We start from the raw sequence: 14,059 nt of genomic DNA on the forward strand, positions 1-14,059 counted from the left end.
GTGGCAAAAGGTGTCCAGGGTTAAGCCCGTGTCGATATCTCCAGAGGATCTGCTTACTTACCCTGTCATTCTCATTGTCGTCATGCTCATCTGCTGCGGGCTGCGAGCAGCTGCTCTCCCGCTTGATCTGGTTGGAGTCGGTGGTCTGCAGCTGCTTGCTGGACGCCTGGTAACAGCTGGAGTCCAGGTCCTCCTCCGGCTCCGGCTCCTCCTCCTCCTCCTCATCGGATGCGTGCAGCTCGGCCTTGATGGGCTTGCGTTCCGGCGTGCTGGACGCGCGCTTCAGGCACGGCGCCTCCTCCGACTTGAGGCTCATGGCCGCCTGCAGCTGCTGCTGGAACGTCGCGTTCGGCGAACAAAGCGGCGCCAGGCCGCGACCCATATCGACTCCGGCCAGCTGCGAGGTGGAGAACATGTGCGGCAGCGGGAAACTGCCCGTCTGCTGCAGGCCGGGCGTAAAGAAGTTCGGCAGTCCGTAGTGCGGAAAGCCCGGAAAGAATGACGGCGTCGGACGCATCATGAATATATGATTCGGGGGCGTGGCCATGGCTGCCGAACTGCCCGGTTCGCTGCTGCTGCTGCTGCTGCTGGCAGCGGCTGCGGCGGCGGCAGCGGCTAGACGCTGATGAGCACCTGGCGGCAAAAGCAACTGCGGCGGCGGCGGCGCCTGCTGCGGATGATGCGGATGATGGGCCGACGGCTGCTGCTGCTGCTGCTGCTGCTGGTGGTGGTGCTGGAGTCGACTGGTCGACTGCTGTGTGGGAAAGCTGTGGGAGCTGTCGCAGAACTTCTTGTGCTTGGAGAGGGAGGTGACCGTGCTGAAGCTGGTGTTGCACTTCTTGCACTTGATCTGCATGCGGCAGTCGGCGTGCATGCGCTTGTGCCGGCACAGGTTCGAGAACTGGGTATAAGCCTTGAAGCAGACCTCGCAGGCGAACGGCTTCACCGACGAGTGGATGTGCTGATGCTGCTTCAGACCCGACGAGGTGGCGAACGTCTTGCCGCACTCCGGACACGGATGACTGCGAGCGCCGACGTGATAGGCGCGAATATGACGCTGTAAATTCGATGGGTCGCAGAATACCTGAAACACAAATCCAAAACCAAATCCAATTTGAATAACGCGTGAGTGGCTAGCCTTTTGTCGAGTCGCTGAGCTGCCTGTGGCCTGCTCTGGTTCCAAGTGCCAAATGAAATGAAACTGAAATTAATCAATCATCTGCTGCGGCGGCGGCGGCGGCCCCTAAACGGATCTATGCGAGCGCCTAGACAATGCCCCTCCGCGCTCTCAGATTACGCAAAGGTAACAACAACAACAACAACAACAACTCCACCCACCAGCAGCAGCAGCAGCAGCAACACCTTCGTCAATTATTAACATCAATTGCTACAATTGTCGTAAGCCTGACCATCTCTCCCCCGTGGCCCGCCCTGCGCCCTCCTCAAAGCCGTGACCACATTTGCCGAGACAGCCAAACAGTGACTGCTACACGCTAAACAGTGACTGATACAGTGACTGCTAGCTGTACAAATCAGGGTATATATAAATGGGCTGAGCTTTCAGTAGGGTCCTAATCTATAAACCCTTCCTGCTGAAAATTGTTAATTATAAAAAAGCTGCGACTAAGTTATACGAGCATACAAAAGTTACTTTTTTGGAGCAAATCCTCGCAATACACTGTGACTCTACACGTTCCAACCCTAGTTAAAGTCACAGCGCTAAAGCTTTGTTTTTTCTTTTGCTTTCGGGGCAGGGAAGGAGGGGGGTTGGGCTAACGCAATGACAGATCGAGCCATTCATTTTGGCCCAGGCCGAAGCTGAAGCCGGGCCAGGTACCAGTTTTTCTCACTTAGCCACTTGAAACTTGATTTTGGGTCTTAGCCTCCACCCGCGCTGCGCTGCCTTTTACGAAACTGTTATGCCTAATCATGCTGTCATAATGCGCTACGAATTCATATCAAACGATGATCGAGTCAGCCTTTTTTTTTTGTCTTTTTGTCTATTGGAGTCCATTGGAGAGACACCGAGGCCCGAAGACAAACGGGGCGACACACACAAGAATAGCTCGTGCTATAACTACATCAAATGGATTAGATTCAACTACCTCTCCAAAAAGGCGAAAAACGCCACAAAAGACAGCAACAACAGCAACAACAACCAGCTACAACAACCAGCTACATCTGAAGCTTCAGCCTCGTGGATTAACGTGTAGGTGTTCGAGGCATGCAGGCAGCAAAGGCGACGGCAAGACGAGCTCTTGGTGCTTGGAGCTCCGGCAAAGGTTGGCCTATGGAATGCGATTGTCTGGGATGTTGTGAGGCAGTTGTTTTGCCTCGTTGTTGCTTTTCTACCCAGTTGTTGTTGCTGTTGGTTGTGTGGCGTTAGGCCCGTACGTGGGGTCAGCCAAAGGCGTCTGGAGTAGGGCACTAAAAGATGATGATGTGGAGATCTGGTGCAGGCGGTTGCTGTAAACTGGTTAAAGGCCCAGCCGCACAGCTGCCAAGCCAAGAAATCTATTTCGCAAAGTAAAATACTAATTAAGAGCAACAGTCAGATCCTATACAAGACGAGGAACTCCAAGCAATCGAAGCTCTTGAGCAGACAAATCGAATAAATTCTAAAGCTAGTTATGAAATAAACCTCACTAAGATTTACTTTGCTTACTTAGAAATAATTTAGGAATTTTGTAAAGAACATGAGGGTGAAACCTTTGCTGTTAAGCTAAACAAATCTTATTCTTAGAGTTAGGCCTGGAAGAAAAAACTGCAGGGATTCTGATGACATCCAAAGACTTGCATTCGTAAGAATGTCTCTAAGAAGGAATCTTATTATGATCCTGGTTATTTATAGATTTATCGAATGTGCCGAAATATCAAGGAATATTTCTGAAATGGATATACTTTGGGTTGTCATCCCATTAGGAGCAGAAGCCTTTGGGTCTAACGAGTTAGCTCAGATCCTAAGTATGGTTAGCCTGTTTCGAGCAGCTTGCCAGCAGCTACTCCGTTTCGCTTGGATAGCTGAGGTGGGGCTAGGCGCAAATGGAAAACATGTTAGATCCGTGGCAAATCCCTTTTGTAACGCTTTAAGCCGCCTGCTTGGAAAACAAACAAAGCTGACAGCTGCAAAGACCCCCAGTTCTCTTTTCTTATTATACTATTTTTTTTGGGTTTTTTTTTTTTGGTTTTTTGGGCTGCCCTGTCAATGCTGAACCTGGAGACGAAGCGAAAGTATTTGGCCTTTTATGTGGCACTGGCCAGTTGCGAGTGCCCCCGAGAAGATCGATCAACATTTGTGTTTGGCCTCTCGACTGGCTCCCGTTTATGTCGCAGCGTGTGTCGGCCAGCGGGGACTAAGGGCGGGGCACCACCACAATGCGTGCTACTTACATGCCACCGAAACAATTACAGAGCGCTAAGTAAACTAACTGTAATGCAACGATTGAAATACCGTTCGAAATGCATTGGAAAACAACAACGAGAAGGAAAAAAAAGGGGAAAATCCAAAAGAAAAAGCTTCGAGCTGGTAGCCGAAGACCACAAGATTGTAATCAACATGCCATTAAAAAAACATCTCTTTGCCAGAGTTGTCGAAGCCGCTGTCGATGACAATGACGAAGTGCCGGGGCCCTGAAACGAATCGCTCGGAATCGAATCGAAACGATGCACAGATGGATGGATGGATGGATAGATGGATGGATAGATGGATGGATAGTTCGATGGTCGGTTGGATAGATACCGACATCAAAAAGCTCCTCTTAGGCCCTTTAATTTAACATTGGCATTCAAATGCAACGCGAAGATGTGCAACCACAAGTAAGATTAGCTTAGGCGAGCATGATCGACTAGCAGTTACCCCTGCCTACATACATTATCTGGATTTTCTTCCTTTTTGGCCTGCTCTTTTTCTGACAAATTTATTTCTATTTATAGTCCAATATTTATACAACATTCAGGACTTAGGATTCAGGATTTGTAAGATTTCGGATGAAATGCAGGACCTTCTCCAAGAAGCGAATTATATAATATATATATATGTATATTCCATACGACAACCTACGCACCACAAAAGATATTTATCGATATTTTGGATATGGGAGTAGACTTCTGCCTGTTACATACTTATGCACAAAAGCAGTATAGCCCTTTTGCCCAATCGCAATGAGTCCAGGGTATGATAACAACAAAAGTCTGTTCATTACCCGAGCAACTGACTCAAATGGTCGCTTAAGTGTTTTGGATGAGTACACGCCCTGATTTTGTATTACGAGTCGCGACAGTGCTAGGGAGAGGGGCGGGGGCAGGGGCAGGGGCAGGGGCTAAAAAGAGGCAAGCGACAAGCTGGCAAAGAGGTTTTCTTGGGCCTGCGGCTATTGATCTGCTTGAAATCAAAAGTCTTTAGTTGTGTACCACATACCATACAGACCTGATATAATAATTAATGATCTGATCAGTTGGCCAAGGGCCTTGCCACACACCTATTTGCGTACTTGTTGCGCAGCAAAGTTTAGTTTCTTTGTCACTTGTGACCAAGATTCGGCAGAGGGTTTAAAGTCTTTTCTTTAGGCTCAATAGTTAATACGAGTAGATGAGGATGTCTCTCTTTCGCAATGCAGCTGCAATGCGAGTGCGTGCTTTAAATCATTTCAAGCTTAAACTCGTTGCGAATTATAAGGCTTTACGCAAGCATTTGACAGGCATGCTTTGCGCCTTTTCAATCGTTCTAAGCTTAAGCTCATTGCGAATTATAGCGCACGCTTTAGCATCGCAAAATATTAAAATCTTAATCTGACCTTCTCACTTCATATACTTTTCTACTCTCCTTCTACTCTGCGGTTCGAGCTTTGCTCTCTTCAATTACTCTTTTAAAATGAACACTTACCTTGGAGCAATTTTCACAGGAATATTTCCTTATGTTATTATGGGCGATCGCGCCGTGTTTGATCAGCAAAGGACGATGGGAGAAGCGTTGGGCACAGAGCTCGCAGCCGAATTCGCCGCGCTTGAAGTGATGCGCGCCCACCAGATGATCGTCAAGGCTGCAAAAAAGATAGGGTATAAAGTGTCATGAGCGAGGATATTAAAGTAATTCCTTTTGTTGTTTTTTTTCTGGTTGGTGTGGGCACACTTTTCTTATCGTTGTCGCTGTCATCAGCAAATGAAATTAGCATTTGTGGCAGTTGGGACAAAAGCTCTGAACAATCTGCTCAATCAGAGTCATGTGCGTCAATTCACACGACCCAATGCCCAGCCCCTACCCTGACAGCTAGCCAGCTACTTTGTTTGTTGTCCAACACTGCGGGCAATACGCCCACCCACACACACAAACACACACACGCACACACACACACATGGACAGGCGCCTCCTGCCTTTGGCGTCAATTAGTCAAATGATGTTCAATATTTAATATGCGACGCTGATAAGCGATCGCGCCCTGCAACAGCTGCGGCGGCCAATGAGTGTCCTCTGCAGAGCCCCTAACCGCCCCGCCCGCCCCTTCCCTGGGGTGCCCTTGATTGTGGAGCAGCGAGTGCGATGCTTATCGCCGCCGCCGACGCCGCCGTCGCAGCGCGTGGGAGGAGCAACTGTCGACAAAAGGCGGACACATTTTTAGCATATTTTTTTTTCTCGATTTTTCTTTCGTTCGTTTTTGTTTTTATTGTGATTTTTGTCATCGACATGGAAGAGTTGACGGGGCCAGTGCTTCAATCCTCTTGTGCGTTTCAAGTGTGGGCGTTTGTTTGCCAACAACAACAACAACAACAACAACAACAAAGGTAAACTATGCATGTTCAACATCAGATAAATTGCAAAGCCTGACGGACCCAGCGACACGCAGGCAACGAGCAGCGAGAGAGAGAGAGCGAGAGAGAGAGAGAGAGAGAGTGCAACAGAGCTTGCTCGCATTGCTTCTCCATTCACTGTGAGGGCTTCTCATCTAAAATTCAATAAATCACACACACACACACACACACACACACACACACACTGATAAGTACCAGTGTCACTTTGGCCACCCGCTTGCTGCCTGGGCTCTATCCCGCCTCCCCCTGCCCTGCCTAGCACTAGACCAAGTCAAAGCAAAGCGCACTTTAGCACTTGAAAAAAAAAATAAATAACAAATAACGGAGGGGCGAGAAATGTAATTTTCATGTTGTTGTTGTTGTTGTTGTCGCAATGCAAAACATTTGTAAATATTGTACAAAAGTTTTGCATTAAATATTGTAATTTAAGTTGATTAAAGATCTCTTTAGTTTGAAGTGCTTAAATATAATTGATGCCATTAGAAATGATGAACGCAAAGGAACTAGTACAGTTATTAAATAGATGAACTAGTTCCCTTTGATAATAGCTGTAATCATTGATGCCAGATAAAGGTGAACACACAGGAAACTAGTTCACTTTTTTAAAATGTTTTCAATTATTTTCGCCACCTTCAGATGAACACAGTTATTTAATAGAATTTATAAACGATTGTGCAAGATCTAAATACATAAAAATGAACTAAGTGTTTCAATTAGGTCAACTTATAAAATGTTAAAGACATTTTTCAGCATAAGGCTTAGTACAAATGAACTAGTTCCCTTTCAATGAAGGTATTTTTGCCAATATAGCTCGCAGACTAGTTCACATTTGGTAAATATAGTTTAAGGATTATAAAGCTAAGCAATAATGCATCTTTTCAATTCTTTCGAATGAGACCAAAGTCTAATTATAATAGTTAAAAGTGAACTAGTTCTTAAATTGCTACAATATTAATAGTTGACATATGAAATGTGATATGAATATGCTCCGCTACGAATTTCCCAATTGGGAATATATATAAACTAAATAATATAAACTAAAGGAACCATCTTTTAGTTAGTACAGGTCGAAGGGGAAGAGGCGAGGAAACCTAATTATTATAAAAAAGCCACAAATAAACGCGAGTTGCCAAAAGTCTAAAAATATCTAAAAGCAAATAGATCAGAAAACCTTTCGTTGGCAACTCTCACTTTCAAGTGTTTGGCAACGCGGCCGACGCCGCCGCCGCCGCCGTTTTAATGGCTTTTTTATTGGCCACACTAAATGGGTATTATCAATGGGTATTATCGACTCTTAATTAAGATAGCCGATGCCGACGCTGCGGTTCGGGCGTTTAGCAACAATTGGGAATAGTTTTTAAGCATATTTTTTTTGTCTTTTGGTTTATTTTTTGCTGTTCGCCTCAAGCCGAATGCGCCTTGCCCACAATTCTTTGGGTAAGTTGGAAGCTAATTGGCAGCTTGTTTTCAGCTAACATTTATGAGTTGTTGTTGTTTTTGCTTGATTTGATTTAGTTTATGGTTACTTTTTACCCCTCCTCATCTTAAATGCCAAAGCAATTTGCGGACATTCTCTGGCGGCGCCCAAAAAATATATATACTTATATAGAAACTGTGCGTTTCCAGTTCGATTTTGCGAATCGTTGTTAATTATATAAAATTGTCGGGCTGCGCTTACCGTTCTAGGTCCGTATAGACATTATCACAGACCTCACAGCGTATATCGAATCCGTTCTCGTCGTCTGTGAAATCGTTGTCGCCCTGGCTATTTAGCGAGGAGTTTTTCTTCTCTTTGGAAAATTCGTCGCCGCTGTAAAAGCCTGAAAAACAGATTGAAAAAGCAAATTTAAGGAATTATTAAGGGGAAATTTAAAAGGAAACCTTATTCAACTTTAAAATATCTTTAAGCCCAGTTTTCTATCGATTGCATTTCATAGAAGAGAACATTTCAATTTTTACAAATTTATAGACATTTTTTAATATTGTTTGAGCTTTCATTTACATTTCGATGCTCAGCTAATTTTCCTATAAATTATCATTTTAAATATATATTAAAAAGTATTTTCTCAAATGTTGTTCCATTTTATCGCAAAGTTTTTCTGAAATATTTGTCCTGATTTAAATCTTTCAACTTTTTCAACTTTTATTTTTGTTTTCAAATTATATGTAGCTTTTTTTTTAAATATTAAATAAAATATTTAATAGAATTTTTTAAGCAGATTCTTTCAAGGATTCACGACACTCACACTTTGCTTGAGACTTCTTCGCTGGACGCTTTCAGACTGATCCGAGAGCTGATGATATTGTGATGGTATATAGATTATTTTAGTATATGGGTTAACAATCTAGGGAGCACTTGACACAACCGTTCGGGTTCGCGTTTGAGGAACAAGTGTGTCGCACTGGGCGCATTATGCCGCCGAGCTAATGTTTTATTTGCTCGCTAACAATCTGCGGAAGGACTAGCCAGGACGCACTGGCATATGAACAGCACACACACACACACACACACACAAACACACACACATACAAATGCAGACACGCAAACACTTAACACAAAATTGGTGGCAGCGACCAAATCGTGTGCACTCATATAGCCTCATATACGTTGGCTTGACGTTGAATAGATAATTGTTACCAAAATGAAAGTAAAGGCAAGCAGATAGAGAGAGAGAGAGAGAGATAGGCAGAGAGAGGGAGAGGGAGGGAGAGGTCCAATGACAATACCGAGGGGAAATGACTATCAAAACGGACGGTGGACAGCGGGCAGCTCGTCGTGAACTTGGACAACCACCAGGTGACACACACACACACAGACAGACACACGCACAGGTGAGCAACAGTAGCAGTAGCAGCAGCAGACCCTTAACCCTGCTGCTGGCCAAGAATGCAGTCTAAGGGATGACAATGACCAAAGATTATGCATGCAAACACATCCAGAGAGGGGTGGGTGTTGTTCCCGGTACCGGTCCCGGTCCCGGTCCGGACTCGCTTGGTTAGCGGTTAGCTTCGGTTCCGTTGGACTGATTTTCAGTTTCAGAGTCATATAGCACCTTCTACCCAAAACATGGGCACAGGTGTTGCCTCTCAAGGCGGCCCACAGTCCTCACAGTCCTCAGACTCGGCAGCCCACCCTCTCGCTCACCCACGAGGGTTGACTCGCTGATGAATATGTATGCCTCTCCTCGACCTCGTCCTCGACTGTATAATTGCGGGTCAAAAGTTAATTTTTCAGCGAGTGCAATATGCTCAAAGAGGGCAAGAACTTCGACTCCTGACTTCCAACTCGCGACTCGCTGAGTCAAGGATTCCCACATAAAGTTCCTTATGGTCAATTGTCGTAAGCGTGGGATAGCGGGCGGCTTTTTCTCACCCTCCTTCTGGGCAGGCGCAACGTCAGCTGGCCCACAGATAAGACCGGAGGCCTGAGAAAACTCTAAAGTAGCCAGCCGGGCGGTGGGTGGGGCAGCTCGAAAGTACCAACCACATGCTAAGTGCCAACCTTCAAAGTTATTCTTTTAGATGCATTTCAATCGTGAGAACACATTCAAATTAACTCAAGTTCTTATAGAGCCCATATCCTCCAATGTTCAGTTCTTATGATTATACTAGAAAAATGTCTACATTTATTTATATATATAAATATGGATATTCTTAGATATTATTTCTTTGGCAAATTGTTTATGAAGAAATTTATGGAACTCTTCAGATATCTAAAAGCCTACTTTCAATTATTCCAACTACAAGCCAGTTCGAGTACGGAACCAAAAAAAAAAAAAACCAAAAGCAAGCTCAAGCTCGCAAGATACAAGAACTCATATTACGACCGATTATTTCTATGGCAGGTATATTATATATTGATTCGATTCGGCTGATTTCTTTCTGCAAAAGAAAGACGCAGCTATGCAGAGCTCCTATACAATTGCTGGGAGATAATTGAGAGGCTATGGACTGACACTGATCGAGAAAATATATTCTATATGCTATCTACAAAGTATATAAAACCCTTTACGATAATGCATGAACTGTTGAAATGGAAAACTTGCTGCATGAACTGAATCTGAGAGCAGGGCATTGCCTTGAACCATTTCGAACCTTTATATATCAGACCCTTGATATATCTTCAAAGTTTTTCCCCCCAATCTTCAGCCAGTATTTATGTGCATTTAATTGAGCTGCACTCGAAGTGCAAAGCCTCTCAATTCTATGCTAATCTATCAAATGCGTAGACCACGCGCTGACTCTCTATCAATTCCTTGTCAATGGGCATTAACCTCAACTCCGGCTGGGACCCTACTTCTCCCCTGTTACCTACCCCCATTCCGGCCCAGTCTGTTGCACATGCAGCTCAATCCTTTCACGCCTTTCACCCAGTCGCAGCTGTCGAGGCTATCCACCTGGCCAGATTGATTTACTCCACAGCGCGCGAGCCGCTGACAATTCAATGGAGGCGGGTTTTAGCAAGAAGTTGTTGCAATCAGGATGCCAGAGAGGGCGAGAGGAGAGGAGTGAGAGAGAAGGGTGGGGAGGGGTCTGACCCTGAATCGAAACGCTAAACGGAAGCCAAAAACTGTTGACAAATGATTGATTGAATTATTTACACCTTACGACTACTGTGGCAAAAATCAAAGTTAGATCCGCCTGCTAATCGATTTGGCAGCCGGTCAAAGTGAAAAAAAAACACAACTCAGAAATAAAAAAAAAAAGGGTTCGGTCGCTTATAAAGAAAAAAAAAAACAACACACTCCTAATGATGCCCAAATTGACACACGATGATCATTTAGCTGAAGAAGCCAGGTTTTTGGATTTCGGTTTTCAGTTTTTAGATTTCGATTTAAATACCCTGAACCATTTGAAAATAACCTAAAAGGGTATGCTGCTTTGCTGCAAAGCTATATAACAGGCAGCAGGAAGCAGGTTCGAACCCAAAAGTATATAGATTCCTTATAGAGGTGAGAATGAGAATGAATGCTTGAAATGGAATATCTATTAATTCTAATTACAAACTCTTGTTTCATTTTCATTTATCGATAAATATCGATTTTGAGCTGAGCCTCATTCTCGTCTGTCTCTGTAACCTAGTCGAACTCGAAAACTACTAAAGCTGGAGACTTCAAATTTGAAATATATATTCTCCTGGCGCATAACGCAGTAGGAGCTTATTGCTAGCCATAATAACTCCTTTTATTTTCATAAGATCGATAAATATCGATACATTGATATTGTTTTTTGAGCACAACTCGAAAACTATGAGAGCTACATGCACCAAATTTGGTATGTAGACACTTTAGCATGCCATATTTAAGTCTTGATTATTTGATTATGATCGAACTATAGATGCCGAAGTTAGGCTGGTCTAGGAGAAAGAACTTGAATGTATAGAAGAAGGAGCTTGAATGTATGCATGCTTGACTCAGTGAATAGGGTATCTGTTAGTCAATCACAACCGATTAAACCGCGCTCATTGGCTGCTCAGTTTTCGTTTAGGTAGTTTCGTTAACTCGGCATATAACATGCCAGCTCATTAATCATCTATCAGCTTTGTTGGCGACAATGTCATGTGTGTGTTGTTGTTGTGTGTGTGTGTGTGTAGCAGCTAAGTTTTCGTTTTGGGCTTGGTCTTGGTCTTGGTTTTGCTCTTGGTCTCAGTCTTGGTATTGGCGTGTGCTCCCGCCCGATCGGACTGGCAATTGTTAATCTTTGATTGGTCGATTGAAGTCGCGCCGCGCGCTAAGCTGAAAGCCATCTCAAAGGTGGCTTAATGTTTGTTTTTTGTTAGCTTGTTGTTTTTTTTGTTTTTCACTTTATACATTTCTGTGGCCTCCTGATGAGGTTTTTTGTCACTTTGCAGTTGCGCGAGGCGTCACAGACAAAAAACAAGCCAAGCGCCTGGCTAGAGAATTGGATCAGCATTGCGATTCAAACAACTCAAGAGTGTGACCAGAGTTTACTTAAATTGAATACATTGAGTAAAAACTCTGCTGATGGATGCCCCAATTAGGCGGACAGCCCGCTTGGGCGGACATTTTATTGCGGTTCAGGCCACAGCCAATCCCCTCTCTATGAAGCGCACACTCCCAGATCGTACAGAAATTACCCAACACTGGCAGTCCACCCAAGAGAGTGTACACTATATATATATAGTCTATTGATCCTCAGAAGAAGTGCTTAGTTAGTATGGCTAAGCCCAATGAGGGCGTGGCAAATAGGTTAAAATCTAGAATCTCTATTAGTTATAGAACAACATTTGAACTAAAAGCTTCTGCAGAGCGCCTCCAAAGAGGGATTCAAGAATCTAGAATATAGTTAAAATGCATAAATATGCAATATATATAGAATAGATATAGAATAGATACAGAATAATAAAAATATAGAATAGATAAATATATCTTCATAGATTTGACTGCCAGCCTGTTTCAAGCTGTTCTCTTTCATTGTTCTCGCTTTAAGGCGAACCTTATAAAAAGAATCCAAACACTTTATAGCTAGTTTTAAAATACATATTAAGAAAACCACAGCTATATTCTTGAACCTAGATATTGACATAGATATAAAGAAATCTGGCAAATATTGAAGCGTATTATGCAATTTTTAAGATAATTAATTTCCTATTCCAATAGTCAAATGAATTCTTGATTTATAATATATATATCAAATCTTTAAAATAGACAATCCGTTATATTTGTAATTGGAATCATTCATAAATTCAAATTCAATCTAATATATTTTTTTCCAAACAATATTCCCTTTCGAGCGCTGCAAGTTCCTTTACATTTAACATTTATTTCATTTTTCCCATTCAAATTCAAATTCCTGCGTTAATTTGAAATTTTGTAACGGTCAGTTTTGTGTTGCCCTCAGTTGGAGTTAACCAGCGATGCTTGGCCTTTGACTTGTGCTACAATTTCAACCACACTTTGCCCCTTGGCTAACCCCCGGTTCGAGGTAATAAAACTTATTCTTGCATCTGGTATCTGGTATCTGGCAGGGCACACACTCCCTGCAAGGACCTGCCGTGTCTTGTTCGTGTGCCCAACGGGCCGTAAAGTGAAAACGGAACAGTTCCGAGTGCTTTGGGAGGGAGTGCACGACTAGAAGCTACCCGACTAAAAAGGAGTTTCCCACTTAACTTCGGCATTTGCAGTCCGATCGCATTGAAAATTTCAGGGCATAAATCAAACATATTCAAATGTGCATATCCCAAAGACCAAGGATTTAGACCGAAAAGTACTTTTGCTTGGGGTAGGTTAAAGTGAAATATGCAGGATCGGTATATAAGTAATATACCCCTTTTGCTAATCTGAGTTTACAGAGCATAAAAATACGTTAAAACGTGAGCAGCGAGTCCTTGGCACAGGTGTGCGCATATATTTCCATGGAAAGCGAAAACACGAACTTTAATTGAAAAGCAACGCGACAGAGCTTGGGCCAGATTAAGCCAGGCGCATATAGCATAATATTTATATGTATTTATAATAACCATATGCTAATATCCATTACGCATTCAAATTTTAAGCTGGCATCAAAAGCAGTTTTCACAGAGGGAAACAGATTTGATGCGTGATAAAAAATAAATATTTGAAAAGTTGAAAAGCCAAAAGAACAAAGCCCTGGGAATTGTCAAATGAGACGTGTTCGTAAATCCCACATGTTTAGAGCCAAACACGAATTGGGATTGGGTCCACCCTAGCGTTAGGGTTTCATTGGATTAGGCTTAAATTAAGCGTGCGCCTGCGGATCATTTGCAGCCCGCTTTTTCATCTCTCTCTCTCGCTCACTCTCTCTCTTTATTCCCTGCCCATTTTGATGGATCTCTAATGAAATTATCAAACATTTTAATAACAAATGAAAACATGTGCGGTTGCCGCAGATTGCATGGGCGCAGGCGCGGCGGCAGGACCCGCAAAATCAGTCAGAGGGCTGATTGCAGCCCTTATAAGCCCAAGGGATGCCCTCCCTCTTGTTGTTGTTGTTGCTGCTGCTGTTGCTGATGACGATGATGATGATATCATGTTGTCGTCGCGGCTCGTGCCAGCGGCTTTGTCACGCGCATTTCGGACTAGCTATTGTTCGGCTTAATTTGCTGCCCAGCCGTATTATAAATATATATATATATATAACATATCCTTCACACAGCCTGCATGCATCCGAAACTGAGCTAGAGATGTGCGGCAACTAAGCTAGACATATTGTAAGCACATACGCTCCTATGCCAACTTCATAATATCAATTAATATCGATTGCGAGACTTGGT

General features: G+C 43.5%; 1 protein-coding gene across 2 annotated transcripts in view; it reads right to left on the bottom strand.

Annotated features, from left to right (window-relative positions):
* ham (hamlet) overlaps positions 1-14,059 on the bottom strand; it is a 40,119-nt gene that overhangs the window by 2,049 nt on the left and 24,011 nt on the right. For both annotated transcript variants that reach the window (XM_032438171.2, XM_032438170.2), the window contains exons 5-7: positions 7,484-7,625; positions 4,883-5,039; positions 62-1,084 (exon numbers count right to left, since the gene is read on the bottom strand). In XM_032438171.2, coding sequence (XP_032294062.1) covers positions 62-1,084; positions 4,883-5,039; positions 7,484-7,625 — 1,322 coding nt within the window. The remainder of the gene's footprint in view (positions 1-61; positions 1,085-4,882; positions 5,040-7,483; positions 7,626-14,059) is intronic.

This window comes from Drosophila virilis, chromosome 4 (genome assembly GCF_030788295.1).
Source record: "Drosophila virilis strain 15010-1051.87 chromosome 4, Dvir_AGI_RSII-ME, whole genome shotgun sequence".
In the NCBI taxonomy this organism is placed as follows: Eukaryota; Metazoa; Arthropoda; class Insecta; order Diptera; family Drosophilidae; genus Drosophila; species Drosophila virilis.